General features: G+C 37.2%; 1 protein-coding gene across 1 annotated transcript in view; it reads right to left on the bottom strand.

Annotated features, from left to right (window-relative positions):
- The window catches only part of Nme8 (NME/NM23 family member 8), a 64951-nt gene extending 41557 nt beyond the window's left edge, over positions 1–23394 (bottom strand). Inside the window, exons 1-9 of the mRNA XM_026387641.2 lie at positions 23362–23394; positions 23221–23278; positions 22934–23040; positions 19355–19426; positions 14155–14271; positions 13720–13786; positions 12558–12631; positions 9762–9854; positions 8282–8523 (exon numbers count right to left, since the gene is read on the bottom strand). Coding sequence (XP_026243426.2) covers positions 8282–8523; positions 9762–9854; positions 12558–12631; positions 13720–13786; positions 14155–14271; positions 19355–19426; positions 22934–23040; positions 23221–23278; positions 23362–23394 — 863 coding nt within the window. The remainder of the gene's footprint in view (positions 1–8281; positions 8524–9761; positions 9855–12557; positions 12632–13719; positions 13787–14154; positions 14272–19354; positions 19427–22933; positions 23041–23220; positions 23279–23361) is intronic.
- Positions 23395–23852: the final 458 nt, after the last annotated feature.

The following is a 23852-nucleotide window of genomic DNA, read 5'->3' as shown; positions in this document are numbered from 1 at the left end:
AGCCCTGAATCATCTCTTACAAGTCTAAAAAGCATTGGAGGCTAGGCTGACACCTTCCAGTCCATTCCAGTCTCCTGTCCTCAGAACTTGCTTTGTGACTCCCAGAAACAGGAGGGCATCAGGGCCCTCCAGCCAAGAACGGAGTGAAACCCTTCAGTGAAACTCTGCTTACACTTCTCCAACAATGTCGACTGCTTAAGGTCAGATCTATGAATAAACAGATGGCATAGTAATTGACACCCTCAAAATAAATCACCTCATTTTAAAAACCTGACCAAGAAACGTGCATACATACATACATAAATCAACTCCCAGAAAATGGTGGTGGTGGTGGGGGGGGGGGAATTAGTCCGCACTGTTCCACAGCCCAGAATGGAAGCAGTGGGAAATGAGCTGACCAAAGAACCAAATATAGTTTAAAAACAATTTTTCCTTTCCATATCATCGAATTGCTTAACCAATTCAAGAAAATCACTCCAATTTACCTCAGATTAGTGGACTACTGAAGAACATTGTTAACAAGCTTTTGAAAAAAAAATATTTATTAGTATAAGGCATTGTTCTGAAGTGGCTGTAATTACTGGGATTAATCTTTTCTCAATGTGGTGTTAGAGACCAGACATAGTAGCAAGCTCAAATTGAGTGAAACTGTTGACAAGAAAAGGGAAGAACTGTGGAATGAAAATGCCCAAATAATGCTACGTACATATATGAGTATACCACAGCGAATCCGTCTTTATATTTATCTATAAAGCATCAATTTAAAAATAAATAAATAGAAGGAAAACCAGTAGAATAGAGGGAGTAGAGAAGGAGAGGGGAAAAGGAAGTACTAGGGACTGACGTGGAGCAAATTATATCCCATGATTATGTCAAAATGAGCCCCACTATTATTTATAACTATAATGCACTAATAAAACCATTTAAAACTATTGTTTAGAAATTACTTTTAAACTTAAAAAAATTAAAGTTCAAAAACTTTGCCAAAACTAAATGAAATTAAATAAAACAAAAATTGAATTTCATGTCAAGATAAGTTGTCTTTCCCTATTATATCCAAAAATATGGTATTTGTTCAACTTTGGATTGAATTACTCCAAAAACCAGTTATAACAACATCGTCTATCTTTGACTTTATGAGATGATAAGCATGGCTCAAGATAAAACGTTAAGAAAAAAATTATATAAAAAGCATTTTAAAATTCTTTTTTATGAAGAGCTTTTCAGAAAGTTTCTACTTTTCCTTTTAAGTTTGTCTTTGAAACAGGGGTTTTTTAAAATATTTATTCTTAAGTTTTAGGTGGACCTAATATCTTTATTTTACATTTATGTGTTGCTGAGGATCATCCTCTGCATGCTAGGCGAGCACTCTACCACTGAACCACAACCCCAGCCCCAAAGCAAGGGTTATTTAGAAACAAGATTTATACTTTCACATAGACATTTTTGATCATTTTTCCATTGTATATTTCCAATTTCAATAGGTTATGATCAGCTAGAATGTATGGTAGAAATTTAAAATAATTTTTTTCTTAAAATTTTCTTTGTGAACAGAGAAAATTTATTTGAGGTAGGTAAGGTTATTCTATTTCACATTCCATATACTAAAGATCCTCTATTGTATATTGCTTGTAGAATGTGTGTTATTTGTTCTTCTCTGTCACTACCTCTTTCCAGCTACTAGCAGGTGTTTTTTATCAAGTTCTCCTTACTTTTCTGCTACTTTTTTTCTTATATACTTAGTAGTTATGTTGGCTGAGCTAAATTGTTTTGGTTACTATATCTTCACCAATTTTGTCTTCTCCATCATGTTAGTTTTTTTAAAACAAGTTGAAGCACTTTTAATAATCAACTTTAAAATTATTCCTAGCTATTTTTTTACATCCTTTTATGTTCATTTTCCTTTGTATGTTTCTTCTAAATAGAACGTGATAGATGAGTGAGGTTGTTTATATTTTTAATTTTGAAAAAATTCAAATTGACCAAAATTTGCAAGTATAGAACAATGAACTTGCATTTATACTCAGTGTCTTATTCACCAACTGTTAACCTTTGCCACATCTGTTCTCTCTTTCCTTTCCCCATCCCAGCCAGATGTGTGTGTCTGCAGTCCAGGAACTGGTTGTGACTGTGAGGGTTGCAGAGCCTTGGAGAGCAAGCTGCAGGTTCTCTAACCAAATACTTCAGGGAATTTATCACTGATATAAATGCATTATCTCACAAACAGTCCATCTTCAAGTTTCATTAATTCCCCAATTTACTACCTTAACGATAATAATGGTTTTTCTACTCCAGAATCATGCATTGTATGTAGCTATCCTATCTCCTTCTTCTCCTTTAATCTTGAACAATGCCTCAGCCTTTTTTGTTTCATGATATTGACATTTTGAAGAATCCAGGCCTGTCCTTCCTTTTGTATGGCTTCAAACTATAAGATGACCCAGTAGTTTGCAATTATATTCAGGTTATGAGTATCTGGCAGGGGTGAAACCCAAGTGATCCTGTGACCTTCCTTGTGCATCACAATAGGTATTACATGATGTTAGTTTTTACCATCATTGGTGATATTTGCATGGTTAATATGGCCTCACCAACCCCTGAAGCTACAATTTCCTCTTTTAATTAATAAGTAATCTATAAGGATAATATATGAAACTATGCATATAGTTTTTTACAATTGCTTAATACCCACTGATGATTCTTATCTGTATCATTATCAGGGTGGTTTATAATTTATCTCTTGTCTATTTACCTTAGCCTGGTTATCTCTGTACTAAATGGAAGAATTAACCTTTTCATATTTAGTATAATAGCTCTAGTCTAGACTTCACTCCTTCCATATTACTTTATATGCACTGTTTATTTTGAATATTAGTTTGTTTTTCTTTCCCTTATTTTGCTGGTCTGATCAAGTTGCTACTCATTCTGCTATTCAAGTCTTTCCCTTGTTAACATGGAAGTTCTGTAGTTATCCAAAGCACTAATGCCAGCCATCTTTTTCCTGTTCCCAACATCAGATACATACATTCTGAATATGTCTTGCCTCTGGCACACCATTTCCCACCTTTCACACTCCATTCATGCCCCTTTCTGCAACATGACCTTACAACATGCTCAGCTGCCTTCTTTATCTCCTCCTTCCTCTACCCTCTGAGACCTTTGAACCATCTGGCCACACACACCCAGCAACTTTATACGTTTTGTTGAGATAATTTAGAATCTGTCAGCACACATCTACCTCAAGAGTTCTTTATTAGCGCTTATATAATTGAGAATCATGCAATGCGTGTATTCAGTGTGTGTGCATATAGATTCCAGGGTTTACTAACAACTGTTTTGCTTCTTTTTCCCTATAGTTTTTGTTTGACTAAGTCTCCAAATATCTTCCATGAGAGCAGTATGTAACTTTGCTGTACAGGCAACTTGTTGAATGAAGAGGTTGTAGTCTTTTTCTTAGTATTCTGATGACAGGTTCCATGTCAGTCAGATATTTCTCCCTTATAAGTAGCTTCTTCTAAGTTGCTGCCAATTGTGGAATTGGTGGAAGGAAGCCTCTGAAAGTCCAGGGGAAAATGCAAGCCAATAATAAAACAGGCTAAAAGCCAGGCTTCTTTTATCACACCATGCACCTTAATTCTAACCATGTTAGTGATAAAATACTCCTAACAAAAGAAAAATCTTTTCTTTATCTGTATCCTCAATAATTCCTATAATTTGTGTTGAATTTTAATAATATATATTTACCCTTCAAGTTTGCACTTTTTTATGTAAACTTGAAGGGTAAATATATCTTTTAATTTATCTTTTAATTAAAAACATGTCCTCTAATGGGGCCAGGAGTTATAACTCAGTAGTTATCTCATGCATGAGGCCCTGGGTTAGAAGGCAGCACTGAAAAAAATAAAATCTTGTACATTGTATTTCACATGGAAATATCAACCTCAGTAACAAACCTGTGGGCCGTATTTCCATTTCTGGAATTATTCTAAAGTGGGACTTTTACATATCTCTTTATATTAAATATGGCTACAGACAAAGTTCAATATTGATAATATCATTAACACATCTTCAAAAACTGATGTGATGCTTTTTAAAAATAAAAACTCATTCCTGTGGTAGATATAATTCTTTATTTTAAAAACATCATTAAATAAATCTAAGCAGCATTAATCCATCACTTTTTTCACTTTAGACACTGTAATATTTTTAATTTTTATTTATATGCTCATCTATACATATTCCATAAAAAGACCTTTTAATGTCTATGTTTATTTTCTAGCATTGCTGATGACTTATTCAATAATTAGTAGTTAAAAATATTTTTGTCATACATAGGAGGGGAATGTGAAGAAAATGACCTGCTCCTGATTATAAACATAAAATATACTACTGGGTGCTTTATTCTGTCTCAAAATAGTGTGCATAGTTTCTTCCCATGATATTCCTGTATTTGTGTTTATTCATTGTAGGGCATGTTTTTTTCTATTATTTGTTGAATTACAGCGTGTCCATCTGCTCTTCTCTGCATAAAATTTCTCTTATTAGCATATTGGTTCCTCAGGATATTCTCCAGATTGCTTATTTCTGCTCTCATATTTTCAGTTTAGTATTTCTTCTTTCTCTTTGTACTTTGAGCTATTTCTTGTATCTGATTCCCACGACATGAATTCAAGTCTCAGATAACTATCACACCTTCTGATTCTCCACTGAATTTATAGTTCATATCATGATTTTTATCATTCAAATGTGAAGTTTTTTTAATGTATATGTAGTACTTAGATCTCAAGCACTATGATTATTATTATATATATTTTTATGACTTTTCTGCCTCTAGTAGGTCCTTTCCGTGAGTTTCAGGTATGAGTTGTATGTAGCTCTTCCTTTCTCTGGCTGCTGGGCTTCTGTAGGTTGCTGTCATTTTTCTTGATTGGATCACTGGGACATAGGTCTGGTTTGTGGTGTGTTAGAGTGGTGGAAGATTTACAGCAAAGGAGTCTCTAGGCCACAAGCTTGTGCTATAGAAGCCAGAAGGCTGTCATGCTCCTGTAAGAACAATTAGAGAAGAGAGTCCCCTTGGATTTCAAGGGTAGGGAATTCAATAATTCTAACAGCCCCATCATGTGTCCTTTCGGGGCTCAGGAAGAGCCTGTGAAATCCAATATCACCCTTCCTTGAGTCTGTTTATTTTTCTCAAGGCCTGATACTGTCTCCAGGTTCCTGCTTCCTAAGTCTTAGGTGAGGCATTGCCCAAGCCCTCAGTGGAGACTACCACCCCGTCCTCACTTTGTCTCTAGTTGAGGGCCTAAGAAGAATTCCAGGCCTCACCAGCAGCCAGCTGCTCATTAGTGCAATTCCATTCGATTCCAGAGACTCAAGAAAGTTGTGGCAACGGGAGTGGAGAGTCAATGTACAGAATGTGAAATGTCCTCATCCCAGAAACATGTTAGAGATTGCTTTAGGAAAGGTGTCTATTACCTTTAATTAAAATGAGAATTTCACTAAAGGAAAAAAAATCAAACTCTCTATAGCTATGACATGTATAAGAACAAATAGAGAACTCACCGAGAATAGAAGAGACACCTTCTATGGACAGAGAAATATAATCGAGTTGGTTCCTGACAAAGGATGATTCAACTTATGATTTTTTCTGACTTTAATGACAGAAATTGATGTACATTTCATAGAAACAACATTTTTCATTTTGAATTGTGATCTTTTCCCAGCTAGCAATATGCAGTAGGATCGCTCTTGAAGCTGAGCAGCAGCAGTGAGCTCTAAGATCACCAGGAAATACTGATCCTCTACAGTGGGCTGCATGGCTTATCCTGTGACTATGGGTAGCTTAGGTGTGTTAAGTGCATTTCTATTTATGATACTTTCAAATTATGAGTTTATTGGGATATAACTGGACAGTACATCAAAGAACATCTTCATATTATCGTAGATAGGAAATGTCACTTACATTCGATTTAAAGATTTAAAGCTGAAAGGGACCTCAGGGGTCATCTAATTATTCTCCATTTTTTACCTCCAGGACATAACATATAGTAGGACGTTAATAAATATCAGATAAATGAATGATGCATGAAGACTCTGCCAGTAACTACTTGTGTGACTCCAGGAAGTGTGACTAACAGAACCACATCTTCCTCATTTATAGGAAGACTGGAAAACAAGTAAATGACATTGTCCTCTGACTTCTTAACACATGACATGTTACATAGGTAGTGTAAATCATGTGGAAAAAGCCCTCCAGTGGGAATCTGAAATGTGGGTGCCCATGCTGTGTGCTTCCCGTTCTCCCTCCCTCCCCTTTCAGCCAGCCATTATAGCAGGCACTACATCACTGGCATGGAGGATGTTTTCCCAATAACATATGGTGTCACAAGCTGTGTTTGTCTATGCAGGAATAACCAACCTGGCATAGCCCTTGGCCTCTGCTGCCCTGGCTGTCCTGGACATAGCTCATGTTCATGGAAGGGATCATCAATCATTCCCAGTCTGATTGTGCTGCTTTTAACTTCCCTTCTGCCTCCCCCTGCATCCCCACTATTCAAAGAGGAGCATGAGGAGGCTCTTAGATGGGGGAAAAGAGCAGTAAAAAGTAAAAGTGAACAAATGTGCAAATTACTCATGAGAGGTATTTGTCCTTAATCTTTTAGGTTCTGGGTCTACTAAAAGATGTCAGATGGGAGCTTGGCAAAGTGGCCACACCTTTGACTCAGGAGGGCTGAGGCAGGGGGATAGCAAGTTGGAGGTCTCCTCAGCAACTTATCAAGAGTCTGACTCACCATAAAAAAATAAAAAGGGCTGGTGATATAGTTCAGTGGTAAAGTGCTCCTGGGCTCAAGTATTTTTTTTAAAAAAATGGTATAAAAAGGAAGTGACACCAATGGAGTCAAATGTATGAAAGATGATTTATCAAGAGCTCTGTAATGTTTTGAACAATCAATAAAAAAAAAAAAAGGAAGTGACAGCACCTATTAGGCCCTTCCTCCAGAACAAGCTATGGAAACCAGAATAAGTACGAGACAAGCATGCTCCACACCATCCCATGCTCCCTACTTGTGGCGATTGCTCAAGGTAAACACAGGCCACATACAAATAGGATCCCTAAGTTTAGTAAGAAAATACTGCAGACTTTTCTGAAGCAAGGTTATACCAACCTCATTCCACTCCCATCCTGCCAATTAAAATGCTGACTTTGTGCTATTATGTGGGGGTTGAACAACTGGAGACAAGTTTGATGTAATGGAAACTTATTGCAGGGGAAGAGTACCAATGGAATGTGGACTTATACCAAGTGCATGGAGCATTTTTCAAGATGCTAGTTTTTGAATGGCTCAAAAATTCTGGTATAAAATCCGGTATATTTTTAAGCCCATTACTTCCAACCAAAATCTTCCCTTATTTACCCTGAAAAAAAAAAAAAAAACAGAAAATAACCACTACCATTTACAAAGTCCTTTGTCAGCTATTGATTTACCTTATCAGCTCCTCTATCCTGCTAAAAACTTAGAAGTAATGATATTAGAATTGTCCCCTATCTAAAAAATATAACATTGATGGGAACCAGCTGATGTAGCTACTCAAGAAATCACCACAGATCATTATTAAGACAACAAGGAAAGTTCTGGAGATTCTCGAGCAGAAAATGCAATTAAGTGGGCTGCTGAGCAGCAGGGAAACACACACCATGAAGCTTCAAGAATCAGATACTCTATATACATTCCTGTTCACCCCACTTTCTTTTAGGCATAGCTTTCACAACTGTTAAATGCTAGATTCTCTTGAGTCTTCACAAGAGCAAAAGGTACACATACAGCATATAAAACCAGTATTCTGAAAACCTTTTATATGCACTTTCAAAAACTTTTAAATTCACTGACAAAAATGTACAACCATTTTGTTGTCAGCAATTTATAACCAGCCTTAAATAAAACAGCATGCCTGATGTCTTCAGGGCTCAGGGAAGGTGGAAGCAGAATGTGGAGAGATGGAAAGAATATCGGGTTGGGAGGGATTATACACGACGTCAGGCTGGCCATGATGTCAGGCTGGCCATGATGTCAGGCTGATGTTTCCCAGGTTTAGAAAAACAAGCTGGAATAATTCTTCCTTTTCTAATGTTCTTGGCGTAAACATTAAACATTTTAGGCTGACTGGAAGAAAGCCTATGGCTTCAAAATAAAAACATTTGCCCTTAAGTTTTGAGATTTTGGACATTACACTTTTATTATTTAATGACAAAAATAAATGATAATTTAATTGTCTTTGCTACCTGTCCTGCTTCTTCACTGTGTCCAATGTGTCCAATGTGTCATTAACTTCAGCCTCAGGTAGGTTCTTCCTTGTGTCTAATGCGTCATTAACTTCAGCCTCGGGTAGGTCTTCAGGTGGTTCGTTAGATTCTATATCCAGTTGAGCTTCTTCTAGGGAATCTGGTTTTTCATTTCCTGGAGATACAACTAGCACATAGCTTAATCCAGTTGTCATTAAAGACACAAAATCTTCAAAGTCAGGCTGCAAAATAAAATGATAAAAATAAAATAATTCAGCCTCCTGAAATAGGTAGAGTAAAATGGCAGCCATGAAGACCAATGGAATCTTCTCCTTCATGATCACTGAGCATGGGAATTAAACCTCCTGTTTGTAATGACTTTTTTTTTCCAACACAGGAAATTAAGCCCAGAGGTACTTTCCACTAAGCTATATTTTATTTTGAGATAAGGTCTCATTAAATTTCCCAGGTTGATCTCAAACTTTCCATTCTCCTGCCTCAGCCTCCCGAGTTCTTGGGATTAAAAATGTAAAGACATTTTTGAAGGATAAAAATCCACAGCTAGCAGGAATTGACTATAAAGGCAGTCTAACAATTATTTTCAAACTTTAGGATGTTTCCATGTCATGTGCAGGGATTATTAAAGCACAGCATTCTGGAACTCAATCCCATTGGTTTTGATTCAGTAGCCTGCTGGTGAAATCCATGAATTGAATTTACTCAATAGTTCACAGTTGCCACTGATACAGCTGCTTCAACCCTTTCATTTTATAAATCTTTATACATGTGGAACCAGGAGGGGTGGTTCTTCAAATTGTAGCCAGTTCTGCAAGTTGCTATCAGATGGAACTTTCTGTGATGAGGAACATGTTCTTCTGCACTCTCCAACAGAGTAGCTGCATGTGGCTACTGAGCACTTGACATGTGATTAGTGCAACTGAGTCTCTGAATTTTTAACATTATTTGCTTTTAATGAATTTAAATTCAAATGACCACAGTTGTCTAGCACCCACCATATTGGACAGTGGGTTTCTAGAAGATAGGTCTCCTGACTTGTAAGACAGTGCACTTTTCAATATTTTCCAGCACAGTTTTCATCATATTTGTCTAGGCAAAATATAACCTAAATGAACACAACATGCAAGAAAGAACTTTAGGTAAAGAATGGTTTAAAACCATTCCTGTGGAGCTGAAGATAAGGAGAGACTTCACTGGAGGTACACGTCTAGTGGACATAATAAAAAAGAGATATTCATTCCAAGGAAACAACCAGACCATTCTGCTTTGCTGGAGTATAACTATTTCTATCTTTGGAGAGATTTCCCCACTGTCTTTGGCCTGACCAAGATATGGACACTATCAAGGACACCTGCAGTTTAATTGACTAGACCTACCCATTTGCTTTTCTGTAATGAAGTTCATAGGAATCACTGTATTTGAATGTATTTAAATACACAGTGGCTTTTTAAAAATTTCTTACCTCGTCTTCTATTTGACCGTAGAAGTCCCTCACTTGTCCTTCAGTGAGCATCATTGCTTCCTCTACTTCTATGACATATCCCTCCTTGATAATCTTCAATGAAATAGAGCAGAACAAGGCATGATGCAGATTAAAGGTAAATCAAGTTAAGGACATTTACTTCCTGGGTTTGAAGCACCCAGATTTTAATGCATTTCATGTAAAGACCTTAGCAACATCCATAGGGCTCTAGGTTTGAAGTAGCTCTGAAATATGTGAGAAGGTTCTTTTTTGCCTCCTAGATATCTAAGTTTTCAAAGCCTGAACCAGGGCTGCAAAATATTTCTATTAAAATGAAACTGGCTCAAAGGATCATGAGTTCAAAGCCAGCCTCATCAATTTAGTGAGGTTCTAAGCAATTTAGCAAGACTATGTCTCTTAATAAATTAAAAAAAGGGGAAGGATGCTGGGGATGTTGCTCAGTGGTTAAGTACCCCTGAGTTCAATCTCTAGTACGAAAATGGGGGAGGGGAGGGAGAGAAATGCCTCAAAATGCAAAAAAAAAAAAAAAAAAACAAAAAAAAAAAACGACTTAATTTCAAGTGACAACATTACAGCTTTCTGGATCACTCATAAAAACATACTTACAAGCACTTCTTGAGCATATTAAAAGTTGTTTGAACTTTATATCTTAATTTTTGAAGGTCATAACTCCTAATCTGTTTTTAGACAACATACTCTTTGGCAAAAAAAAATATCTATGATATTAGGAATTAAGAATTACCATGTTTTACTTGTTTGAGTAAAAATTTTATTTGATGACAAAATTCGGTTTCATTGTCATATTCACATGTGATAAAATGTAACAAAGAAAAGCTTCGAGGCAAATATGACAAGCCCAAAGAGTCCTATGTGATCAAATAAAATTGCATTAATTGTTACCAATAATGTCACCTCAATTTTATTTGGGAACATCCAGGACCAGGTGCATCCTGCTTCAGTTATGGACATAAAAATTCTACTGGTTCCATTATCTTCGTTGACACTGTAGAAAGTTACTTACATCTTAGTGACCCCCTCTTCATTGACCCCCATTTAAAAACTGAAATAATGTTTTGTCAAGTCACATAGTAACTGACAACAGAAAATTGAATCCAAGCAACATTTAGGCTTGATAAAATGTCCCTTACTATAGTTTTAAACTGTTGCATGTTCATTTGCTTTTATTCACAATATTCCTTACATTTTTTTTCTGTCCTGTTACATAGCTTTCACTGTACCGAAGAGAGGAGGGGTTTTTAGCAGACATTTATTACATCTCTGAAATATGTTCATCATGCCAGAAACAAAAAATTCAGATATAATAATGACTAATAAGACTGCCTTAACTGAAAGAACCAGGCAGTTTTGGAAATCTTCACAATGGTGGCTATTAAAACATAAGGAACAGTAAACCACTGATGTGAGATACTATTTTTGAAACACTTGATGAAGAACAGCTAATGTATAAAGGAATAGGGTAGTTAGGTGCCACTCCAGTCCCCCACATACATACCAAAATCTGGAGAAAAAGTGCTCACCTTAGAGAGTGCTATTAATTAAACTGATATAAAAATGGAACAAATAGTATATGTCCTGTCACCTGCATGATAGGATGTTCATCAAGAAATGTCCAATCCCACCTTACATAACTCCCCATGTGACCTCTTCTATTGCACATGCAACTTTCCTTCAAATTGCAATATAATTTTGTTGTCTCGACACCATGTCCTTATTCAGGGCTCAGGAAACCACAGGCTGCTGTCAAAATATAGCCCATTGCCCTTTTTTGTAAATATAGTTTACAACATAGCCATACCCATTCACTTACATATTATTTATTGCTGTTATTGGAGACATTATGCAGCCCAAAATGAAAATAGTTACTATTTGGTCCATTATAGAAACAGTTAGCTGATCTCAGAATTATATATATACACATATACATACATACATATAACATATGGATATACATTTATATATATTATTACATTATATGATATTATATATTAATATAATTATTTGCATAATTATATTTACATATTAATATGTGTACATATATTATATATATATTTTATATATATGCATGGAATTCAGGGAAGGCATAGAATGATTAAATGCAAAGGAAACCAAGGCATTGTCATTAATGAGGACCAGGGATTAAACTAGGGGTGCCTAACCACTGAGCCACATCCCCAGCCATTTTTTATACTTTTTGAGACAAGGTCTCAATGAGTTCTTTAGTGCCTCACTAAGATGCTGAGGCTAGGTCTTAACTTGCAATCCTGCCTCAGCCTCCCAAGCTCTTGGGATTATAGGTGTGTGTCACTGTGTCCAGCTATTTATATATTTTATGAAAGATTTATTTTGGCTCTAAAACAAAACATTAATCATTTCTTAAGTTATTGTTTATTGAAAAGAATCATATATTGGTAACAACATACAAGGAATAAAGCAAGTTAATGTAAATTTATAACAGAACTGCATTGCTGATAATTAAATAACAAGAGTATTTGTTACAATCCAATATAAGAAAGACAATTTTTACAATTTAATAATAGAGTAGCCTTTTTAAAAGGAGGATGCATGATTAAATGGAGACTTTGTTATGACAGAATGCTCAAAGCCTTTAGAGGAAACTAATACCAGGAAGCAGTTCATTGGGTTTTATTCTAAATGACAAGCTTCTCTCCAAATTGACAATTAATATATTATTATTGTGCAATTAATTTAAATGGTTGTTGGTAAATACTACTTACTTTTCCAAATAGCACTTACTTTTTTTTTAATTTCCAAAGCTTTATTATTAACCACAGCATCAGGTCTGATAAGAATAATAGAGTAATGTTCCTCTAGAAATGAAAAAAAAATAGAATTTAATTTTCTTGGAACCAAATCAGGATAATGAAGCATCAGGCAATTAGAAATGCAAATTCCTAATGCCCTGTGAATTTCTGACCATTGATAGCTTTGCATCTTATTTTGGCACTTCAACTCCCATCAGTAGTTTTGATGGTGCTTCAACTAATAAGATAGTTGATATCTTATTGAGGGGCACTTGGAATCAAAGCACAGATCTTATCTTTACATGCAAGGAAAACATTCATGAGAGTTCTTAAAAAGGAGACAAAAATCGATTGAGTGGAATCTAGTGGTTTTAATGTAATTCACATGTATTAAAAACACATCTACAATCTATCTAGTTCAGTATCACCAGTGAGTAAAGATTCAACAATGCACTATGCAGCAGAAAGTGGACAGAATCACCACCCATGAATTTATCTGCATTCTTATGACTTTTACTGCAAACCCACTCAATGAGGGTAGCAATTTGCTCTTGCTGCCTCCAGAGAATGAATACACACACACACACACACACACACACACACACACACACACACATATGCATGGAATTCAGGGAAGGCATAGAATGATTAAATGCAAAGGAAACCAAGGCATTGTCATCAAGGAATAAGTTATTTTTGCAAGTTTTTGGAAGATGATGAAGGATGAAGTATAGAGCCAGGTGTAGTGACATGCACTTGTAATCCCAGCAACTAGGAAGGCTGAGACAGGAGGATCAGGATCGCTAAGTTTGAGGCTAGTCTCAGCAACTTAGCAAGGCCCTCAGAAACTGAATGAGACCCTATCTCAGAAACTGAATGAGACCCTGTCTCAAAGTAACAATTAAAAAAAAAAAAAGAAATAGTACACTGCTGTCCACATTGGTTAAAGGAGATAAAATCTAATTGTTCTGCAGAACCTTTGAGGCAAGGGAAACAGAAGATGGTGCCTTTTAACAACTAAGTCTTTCAAGGCATTCATCATTATTTATCTGCCCTTACTGAGTAACATTGATGTTGGTACCAAATATCGTTGCTACAAAATAAGCACCCTGGTACGGAAAACCCTTCCCATTACTTAAAGTAAATTTACTTACCTACATTATCGCCATGTGCTTCCTCATTCTCTTCTGAATCTAAATCCATGAGCAAAATTTCATTATACTGTGAAGGAGAAATGCAAGTAAGACACAGTTCTTTTAATCTGATGGTGAAAGAGTGTTTAGAAATTATTTTTTGTTGTTGTTTCTAACAAATATTTTGCTAATAAGAAAAAGGTAGAGTGAAAAGGTGCCTTGATTCACATTGCCCAAATGCTTCCCAGAAAGGCTATAACATTTAGGCACCTAGATACTTATAAAGCACTACAGTTTGGATAGTGACTCCCAAAGGCCCACGTGTTCAGGGCTTGGTCCCCAGCCCTTGTCCTTTAAAAGGTGGTGATGGGCAGTTAGCTAACACATGAAGTTAGGAAAACAAGAGAAAGGTAATGCATTTTAAAAATTAAATTAGACATTCATTCATAGTGTTACCTCAGGGCGTTCCATTTCCCCTGCTATAATCTTCCTCTCTTCATTGATCAAGTTAGTTACCTTTCTATTAATAAGAGGTGCATTTGCACCCTCAATTTTTGCAATGATTTTTCCATTCTATAAGGGAAAAGAAAACATGGAAGAAACTCTCATTTTCAGAATACATCAAGAATTAACTTATAATCTGAACCAGGTCACCCCTCCCTGCCCCTCATCCTCATTAATCTTTCCCGTGATCATAATCAGCCATTTTTTAGGGTAAGATATCAATGATGTGAAGGCTTTATTAATTTGACAAACCAAACTCTTTGGGTTCTGCCTCCAATTTGCCTGTCCTTCCACCACCCAGGGCATGCCAGTACCCTCCTGCACTGTGCCATCACTCAATAGGAGAACTCACTTGCACTCTCTCCTGGGGAACCCTTGCTTTAAATATGAAAGATCCTGGACAAGCCTCCCAACATTACCCTCCCAAGTTATTTCCCCTTTTGTCTGTCTTTCAACTCATAGATACTAAACATCTATTTCCTGGCCTGGTAGCCGGCATGATGGCATGGAATAAGAGGCCTCATAAATTAATTGCAAAACAAAACAAAACAAATGCAACCCATAAAACCACAAACACATGTGGAATAGCAACCATGATGGGTGCCACTGAGGGTTGCAAAGCACTTCAGAGCACCTACCAGAATATGTCCTGGTCAAGCAGATCTGGAAAAGTACCTCTCAATCTCAACAAGTGATTCTTGGTTTAAAATATGACAGGTAAGAGACAACAAGGTAAAAAAGAAGAAGGAATAGCATGCTATGAAGAAGGAATAGCAGATGCAAGGGTAAGCTTGAAGGAAAGACCTGCCAAAGGTGAAGCCCAGCACTTGTGAGGAGCCAGACATGAAGAGCCTTGGAGCCTCAGAAGGCTGCAGCCTTCATCCTAAATACAGGTGGAAACTACTGGAGCATGTATTTAAGCAGACTGTGACCACAAGTAGAATTGTTTTTTGTAAAGATTATGTTATCCATTGTATGGAAAAAGGGAAGAAGCAGAGCAAGAGAAGATGTGTGTATACATTTTAGAAACTACTCTAGAGATTGCTCAGCTTATGGCAGAAGTGGTGGAGAGGCAAACAGTGGAAAGAGGTAAATGGGTGTGGGAGACTTGATCAGTGAAATGGACAGGTCCAAGGTATAGTTTGGATTGGGTGGAATATAAAGAGAATCTTTTAAAAATTGATAAATTATGAATTATAATGTCATTTTCCAAGTGAGGAGAGCCTGGGAGAAGAACACATTTGCAGGGATGAAGACCTGGTGTTAGATAATTTCATTGTAAGATGACTTTGAGAAAGCCAAGAAGAGATGTCAAGGCACCGGTTGGGCCCTCAAGTCAAGAATTCACAGTATAGCATTTATCTGAGGATGAAAACTTGAGTTATTGATAGATAATGATAACTGCAAGTGTGTACAGAGGGAATTTTTCTGAGATGAGTATCAATATCTAATAGATGAATAAGGAAGGGTGAACCTGCAAAAGAGGAGGAGAACAGCATCCAGGAAAGTGAAAGAAAAACCAAGTCACACCAATAAAAAGAAGTACCTATGGCATTTGCAGGAAAATGGATGGCATTAAAGCAGATTTTGCTGAGTGAATTAGCCAATACCCCCCCCCAAAAAAAATGCTGAATGTCTTCTCTGATATTAGGGGGGTGACTCAAAATGGGGAAGAGAGGAAGAGCATGGGAAGAAGATTACCTCTACATAGGGAAGAGGGATGAGAGGGAAAGGGAGGGAGAAAGGGAATTGCATGGATGGTGGAAGGAGACCCTCATTGTTATACAAAATACAAGTATGAAGATGTGAGAAAAAAAAAGAATAGGGTTACCCTAGATTAGGTAGAGAGAAGTGATGGGAGGGGAGGGGAGGTGTTGGAGAGATAGGAAGGATAGTAGAATGAAACAGACATTATTATTACTGGGTGTATATATGTGAATGCATGACCAATGTGATTCTGCAACCTGTACACTCAGAAAAATGAGATATTATATCCCATCTGATTCAAATGTATGATATGTCAAGGTCATTGTACTGTCATGTGTAACTAATTAAAACAAATAAATAAAAAAAGAAGTACTTGTATTCAAAAGGAGGGCATGATCACCATGGAAAGACATTTGAGAGGTACAGTGAGGAACACCTAAGTGTGCCCATTTTATTTAGCCACAGGCCAGTGACTGGATCCATCAGCAGCAGTCATTTGGTGGAATAACCAGACAGAAGTCAGAATGAGTGAACTGAGGATTTAATGGGGACAGAAGACATAAAGTAAATATAAATATTTAAATTTTTGGAGAAATTTAGGTACGGCATAAAATGGGTGGTAGGTGGAAAAATGTATGACATGGCATCCAAAAGGGCTATTATCTTCAACTGAAAAGATGTAATCATACTGAAAAGTCAGTGAGAAAGATCCAGTTGAGAAATGCTTAAAGGCAAGCTGAAACTCTAATTACCATGTCCCATTAAAAGAAACCTTTCAACAGTTCTGTTGGGAAAATGAGATTTTTAAATTAGTGGCTATGGATGTGGAAGAAGAGTGATAAAGATGACAGAGAAATAAATACAGAAATGAGTACATGAAAATGAACTTTCAGGAGGAATGTCCATTGGTAGAAAGGAGGTCAAGAATGGAAAGGCCAGGGTGTAGCTTGGGTTGCCAGTGCAGACACTGAGGTCACCAGGAAGCTGAAAGGATTTGGGTTTGAGAATAAGACTTTGAGCCACATGCCGAAGTCTTCCATCAACAGCAAAAATTGTTTGAATCTGGAAAAAGACAAAGACGTCCATTCTCACTACTCCTATTTAATATAGTGCTAGAAATTCTAGCCAGAATAATTAGGCAAGAAAAGGAAATAAAAGGGATGAAAATAGGAAAGAAAGAAGTCAAATTATTACTGTAAACAGATGATGATATGATCCTATTTACAGAAGATCCAAAAACTCACCAAAAGGCTGCTGGAGCTAATAAACAAATTTGGCAAAGTAGCAGGTTCCAAAGAAAAAAATGAAATTACGGCATCTGCAAGAAAATGGATGTAAGTAGAGACCATCATGTTAAGTGAAATAAGTCAAACTTAGAAGGTTAAGAGATGTATGTTTTCTCATATGCGGAAGCTGGAGAGGAAAAAGGAAAAGAAAGGCAGGGGTGGATCTCCTAAAAATCAACGGTTGATCAGTAAAGGAAAGGGACCAAGGGGTAGGAGGAAGGAAGAAAGGTGGAGTGATATTGGCCAATATCATTATATTGCATGCATTTAAAAATATACAGCAACAAATCCCATCAATAAGTACAACTATAATGTACCAATGAAAATGTAGGAAAAAGTCAGGGCAGAGGTGCACACCTATAATCCCAGCTACTCAGGAGGCTGAGGCAGAAAGATTGTGAGTTCAAAGCCAGCCTCAGCACCTTAGTGAGGCTCTAAGCAACTTAGCAAGACCCTGTCTCAAAATATAAATAAATAAACAAACAAACAAATAAACAAATAAAGGGCTGGAGATGTGGCTCAAGGGTTAAGCACCGGTGGGTTCAGTCCCTGGTAACAAAAATAAAAAATGTTGGAAGGTCAGAAACTGAAAGGAGTCAGATGGAGAGAAAGGAGAATTAGTTAAACATAATAAGAAAGAAAAGAAAGTAATTGAAGAAGTGAGTGTAAGCAACAGAAACATTTCACTACTAGATTTGACAGCCTGTGAGCTGCAGGTAAAATGTCCTAAGGAAGGAGCTAAGTTTAAGGTAATTCAAGGAATGAAAACAAAAGGTTGGAGACAAAGATCTTGGGAAGTTTGCTAATTGCGTAAATGGATTCCAGATGCCCTGCAGTGGAACCATTTTTATCACAGGAGGAGAACTGGAGACCTGGGTCAGGAGAAGCATGAGTATGGGGAGGGTGAGCTACATGTGGCTGAGAGAGGACACGTGCTTACACTTTGGGCACTGATTACAGGCAGTAGAGAATATGGCCTGACCATCTATTTCGGGAGAGGGTATAGGGTATACTGATCAGACCTGATTCAGATGGCCAAGTGATGGTCACCCCAGAGCTCTAAACTCTGCTTGGGACCTATCTTCCCCGTTTTTCTTGCTTGGTACCAGGCTTCTAACTGCTACCTGCTGCTAGAGTGTCCTCATGTGACCAGGATCCACCAAGTTCATCCCTTTCTTTGTGTAGTCACTCATTCTGTTTGCAGGCCCCTCAACTACATCTAGGCCAGGGGCCTGCAAACTGTGACTCAGAACAAAGACTATATTTCAGAAATACAGTCTTTTACAGGAAAGGTGATTGATTTGTTATCTAAGTCATCTCCTATATATTCAACTTAGAAGGGTCTGGGGATATAGCTCAGTTACAATTTTTTTTTCATTCAATCAACCTAGTAATTCCCTTCCTAGAAAGTTGCAAAAGCATTGTTTAAAAGAATCAAAAAGTCCATCCGAGAAATATTTTTAATAATTATTTTGATATGGAAAGTAACTATCCCACACTATCCCAGGTCCCATCCATCTCCTTTAGAAGACAACAATCTGGGTTCTTTGACTGTAGCAATGGTACACAACTTAGCACCTACAGATTCCACTTTTATAAAATAGTAATTATGTTTTTCTGATGGTAAAAGTTGTGTGTTCATCACAGAATATTTGGAAAATTCAGAAAAAAAATAAAGAAGGAAAAATATTCATTTTCTCTCCAAACATAGAAAATTACTATGACATTTTCTCCTGTCTCCTTTCTATGTATTTGTAAATACAGAGATAAAAGTAATATGTGTTACAAAATAGTATTATACAATACTTTCTAGGATGGGTACGCATGAATATTTATAGCCAATTTTCTCCTACTAGGTTATCTGAGTAATTTCTAGTTTTCATTTCTGTAAATACTTCATCATACAAATCTGATGATTTATTTAGTGAAGGTTAACATCATTTTGTTTTTCTTTTCTCTGATCAGTGTGGCATTGTCTAAGCTCTTCAATCCATTATAGCTCCCAGAGGTCAAATTATAAAAAGCATTAATAGACAAGCAGAGATAAGGCAAACATGGTGCAATTACTATCATCAGCAAATATTTCCAGGGCAATTTCACTATGCCTGTTGCTCCTACACTGCAAACTGGTAAACTGAGAAAATAAATGTTATACTCACAAGACTTAAGAGAAAAACAGGTTCACATTTATCCTTAAATGAATGCAAAGTTACAATGCTGTCAGCTTCTGCCTGAAAAAGAAAAGTAAATGTTTTACATAATGAAAAACTATATCCAAGTCATTTGCTACATTCTGGTAAAACAATGTAGAGATACTTACAATTTTTATGTTTACTGTGACATTTTCTGGGTATGTTATAGTTGCATTAAGGATCAAATTGCATATACTAGCAATTCAAGCCCTGCATCATTTGTCATCAACGTCACTCTCACTGTTCCCCTTTATGGTACCCAGCCTTCAGTCAAACTCATTTCTTGGTCTTTTCCTTCCTCCTTGCCTGGTCCCATCCTTAATTTTCAACCCAGTTCAAGTTTACTTCCTCCAATGGGTCTCTCTTACTCTTCCTGCTACAAATCACTTCTCACTCTACACTGCAGTTGATTCCCCTCTGCTGGGCACCTATTGTCCTTTTCCATGGTGTACTATGGATGCAGTCCTCTCTCACCCACTGAGTAAGGAAAGCCCCGTGTGTGGATAGAGCGTATTCCATATCCACGTTATCTCAGCTCTCCCCTGCTATCAGTCGCAGGACCATACCACAAGGAACTCACCAAATGCTTCTTGAATGAACTGGCAGTCAAATTGTGAAGTCTTTCATTTTTATGTTTGCAATTTTCTCGCAAACTTCAAGTTGTCCTAAGCTGTACAACTATATATTAAGTAACTGTCTTCCTCCATACTAACAGCACCTGCTGATACAGCCACCACAGTGAGGGCATGTTAGACATTTCAGACTGCTATATCAAACTGCCGTGGACTAAATGGCTTAAAAACAAGCAAGTATTTCTCACAGTTCTAGAAGCTGGAAATCCAAGACCAGAGTGCCAGATGATCAGATTTCTGGTGAAGGACTTTATTCTAGGAAGGTCTACACTTGGGTAGCTATGTTAATGGATATATTGACTTCTATGGAGCAAGCTGAGGGAGTCTGTGTTCCCAGGTGCTAATGGGTAGACACAGCCTGAGGCCTTCAGGAAGCACTGTCTCTATTATGATCTCTATTATCAGCCCTCCTCTCCTGAAGATGTTGAATTGTGCTGAAACGGAAGCCTAAATGGTCTAACTGTTCTTCCACACATACCACCTCAGCCTTCACATAGTGTGCAGTGCACCTACACACCCCTGCTCTGTTCCTATTCAGACTCTATAAACAGCAGGAATTTAATAACTCTAACCTCTTTGACCACAGCAACAAATTCTGCTTCCTGCTTATCTAAAGATTCCTAAATTTTTATGCTCAAAGTTTCTTTCCAGATAACTTTTAACAGGTGGGCTTCCAGATGGACTGGCAGGGGAGCAGGGAACCTGCCTGTTGTCAGCCTCTCCCCATTGGACTCAATTTCCCCCTGGACACTGAAGTTTCCCTCAACTTTTAGCCTGTGAACTTACACTCCTACTTCTTTCAGACAGACTTCCCTCATTCCAACCCCCAGGATGCCCAAGAGTTTTTTTTTATTTTAAAGACAGGGGGGAAAAACACAGAATATTTATTACATAATAAAGACATGGGAATGTTAGGTGCCCTAAAGAATTTTCTGCTCCTCAGTTCTCTTGTGATTCCATCTGCCAACTGCTGGACTCTTCCAATATTGACCTTAATTTATGTCCACCCTGCTGAATCACATGTAAAATCCACTTCAGTCTCTGTTTTCTGCTCTCTGAACTTTGTTTCTCCTCTTTGCCAAGAATCAGATCTAGATTTGAGTCAAATCTAGATTTAGATTTCAAACCTAAACAAATCACATCCTAGCTTTTTAAAAGAACGTGGCCTGATTTTTGAGTGAAGAGTGAAGCAGGTTGTTAAAAAAGCTTGCCTTTTAAAAAACCTGCAAAGCCCAGAGAATGAAAACACAGCCTATAAGAAAATATTTGCAAGAGACATGTTTAACAAAGGACTGTTAATCAAAATGCACAAAGGAAGTTTCAACGTTAATAGTAAGAAAACAAACAAAAAAAATGGATGAAGAAAAAAATGAGCCAAAGACATTATCAGACACCTGTTTTAAGAAAAAAGAATATGCAGGTGTCAAATAAGCATATGAAAAGATGTTCCAAATCATGTCTTCAGAGAAGTGAGAGTTAAAACAACAAGGAGCCAGGCAGGGTGTCATATGCCAATAATACCAGGGATTCAGCAGGCTGAAGCAGGAGGATTTCAAGTTCCAGGCAAGCATTGACAGCTTAGTGGGACTCTGTCTCAAAAAAAAAAAAAAAAAAAAAATTAAAAGGGCTGGGATTTAGTCAGTGGACAAAGCACTCCTGGGTTTAATCCCAGTATGAGAGAGAGACAGACAAACAGAGAGACAGAGAGACACAGAGAGCTAGATCACCACATACTTATTAGAATGCCCCAAATCTGGAACCCTGATATCACCAAATGCTGATGAGGATGTGGAGCAGGAAGACCCACTGCTCATTGCTGGTGGGAATATAAACAATTCAGTCCCTCGGGAGGAAAGTTTGGTAGTTTCTTATGAAACGAAATATAGTTTTACCATATGGTCCAGCAATCACTCTCTTTGGGATTTACCCAAATTAGGTTAAAAACATGTCAACACAAAAAAACATGAAGTTTATAGCAACTTAATTCAAAAAGGCCAAAACTTGGAAAAAGCCAAGACATTCTTCTGAGGTGAATAGATAAACTAAAGTATATCCAGTCAATGGAAGGTTTTCCAATACTGGGAAGAAATGATATCAAACTAGGAAGACATGGAAAAAGCTTCACTGCATATTACAAAGTGAAGAATGCCCATCTGAAAAGGCCTCCTAACTGCATGATTGCAACTATATGATATTCTGAAAAAGAGAAATCAGGGGTTTCCAGGGACTTGGTGAAAAAGAGGACTGAATAGTTAGAGCCTGAGTACTGTTGGACCAGTGAAGCTGTTCTATATGATACTATAATGATGGACACCTGTCAGGACCCATCTGCTAAGTCCCACAGATGAATCAACACCAAGAAGAAACCCTAATGCAAACCATGGACTTTGGCAGATAATGTTGTTTTAAGGTAGGTTTGCTGATTGTAATAAATGTACCACTCTGGTACCAGACTTTGATAGTGGGGGAGGCTGTGGGTGTGTAGAAATAAGGGAAGTGTGTACTTTCTGCCAATTTTTCTGTGAACCAAAAACTGCTGCAAAATAACACCAATATAAATTTAAATTGTTTTAATGAAAGAAAAAAATGACAATTATCATACTATTCCATGATACCCAACAAACAGCTTTTGTAGGCCTTGTTCTAAGGGCACACACTGAACATGAGGTATCCATTGTTGCACTTTTCCAGTGTTTACAGTCATGGCATGTAACCTCAACATTATAGGAATCAGATAAAAACCACATTCATTTTCAGATATGGTAGAACCAAATTGGAAAACTGCAAAGTAAACATTGTCTATTTTGAAAAATGGACAGGTTTTTAAATTAAGACTACATTTAAACGATTAGAGGGTACTTAAAACACTCACGATAACAAGAGGACAATAGTTCAGTGAACAAGAAATCCTTACAACAACAAAATGCAGAATTTCGTCTTCGTTGAGCTCATTTTTCAGTTTCCTGAATAAAGCCTGCACTGCTTTGCAAGGTCCACACCAGGCTTGGTAAACATCAATTACTAGAAGATGATAATAATTATGAAAGAACAGAGTCAAAGAATCTAGAATTAGCATATCCCCATGCTGGATCCCCCACCAGGGCAAAGACGGCAGAACTTCAGTGGAGAAAGGACTCTGCACACTGCTATGAAGTGCACTGGGACAAACCCTGATGGCCAGAGAACCGGGTAGCCCTGTACCTGTTAAGCCTTTGTTCTGCAACATCTCATCCCACTGGCTTTGACTATTGATGACTGTCTGCAAAAAGCAAGGCACTGTCAAAGGTCTCTGAATGACTGTCAGGGCATCAGGGAAATGGGCTGCTGACGCATCATACCCACCTGTAACTGGACTTCTCGCTTTTTGCTGGCCATTGATCTACTTTCACATGGCAAAGGAAGAAAAATACAAAACATTAAGGGAAAATTTAAATACTGTGCTCTATATACATTCAAACAGCATCTTAGCATACATACAATGTTCCCTATACCCAATATCAGATTACATAGTCTCACCTGTTTTGAGAGAAAGGAGCTAATCTCACAGATGGACTACTGCAGACTGGACTCTATGAGACATACTTAAAGCTGCCATACTATCTTATCCTTCCCCAAATCCTGAAACAAAATAAGAACGAGGTTAGCAGTAATGAATTACTTGAAATTATTTTTCACAGGGTTTTGTTTTGCTTTGTTTTGAAGTATTATGGAAGATTTTCTACGTTTTTATTTGCATGCAAGTTTTCTATGAACATTTTCATGGGTCCTTCTCCAGCTCTTCCCACTCCAAGGATATTTAATTTTTAGAGAAAAATCACTAGTGCTCTCTGATC

Source organism: Urocitellus parryii, chromosome 3 (genome assembly GCF_045843805.1).
Source record: "Urocitellus parryii isolate mUroPar1 chromosome 3, mUroPar1.hap1, whole genome shotgun sequence".
NCBI classification, from domain to species: domain Eukaryota; kingdom Metazoa; phylum Chordata; class Mammalia; order Rodentia; family Sciuridae; genus Urocitellus; species Urocitellus parryii.
This window is presented reverse-complemented; position numbering and strand designations above follow the sequence as displayed.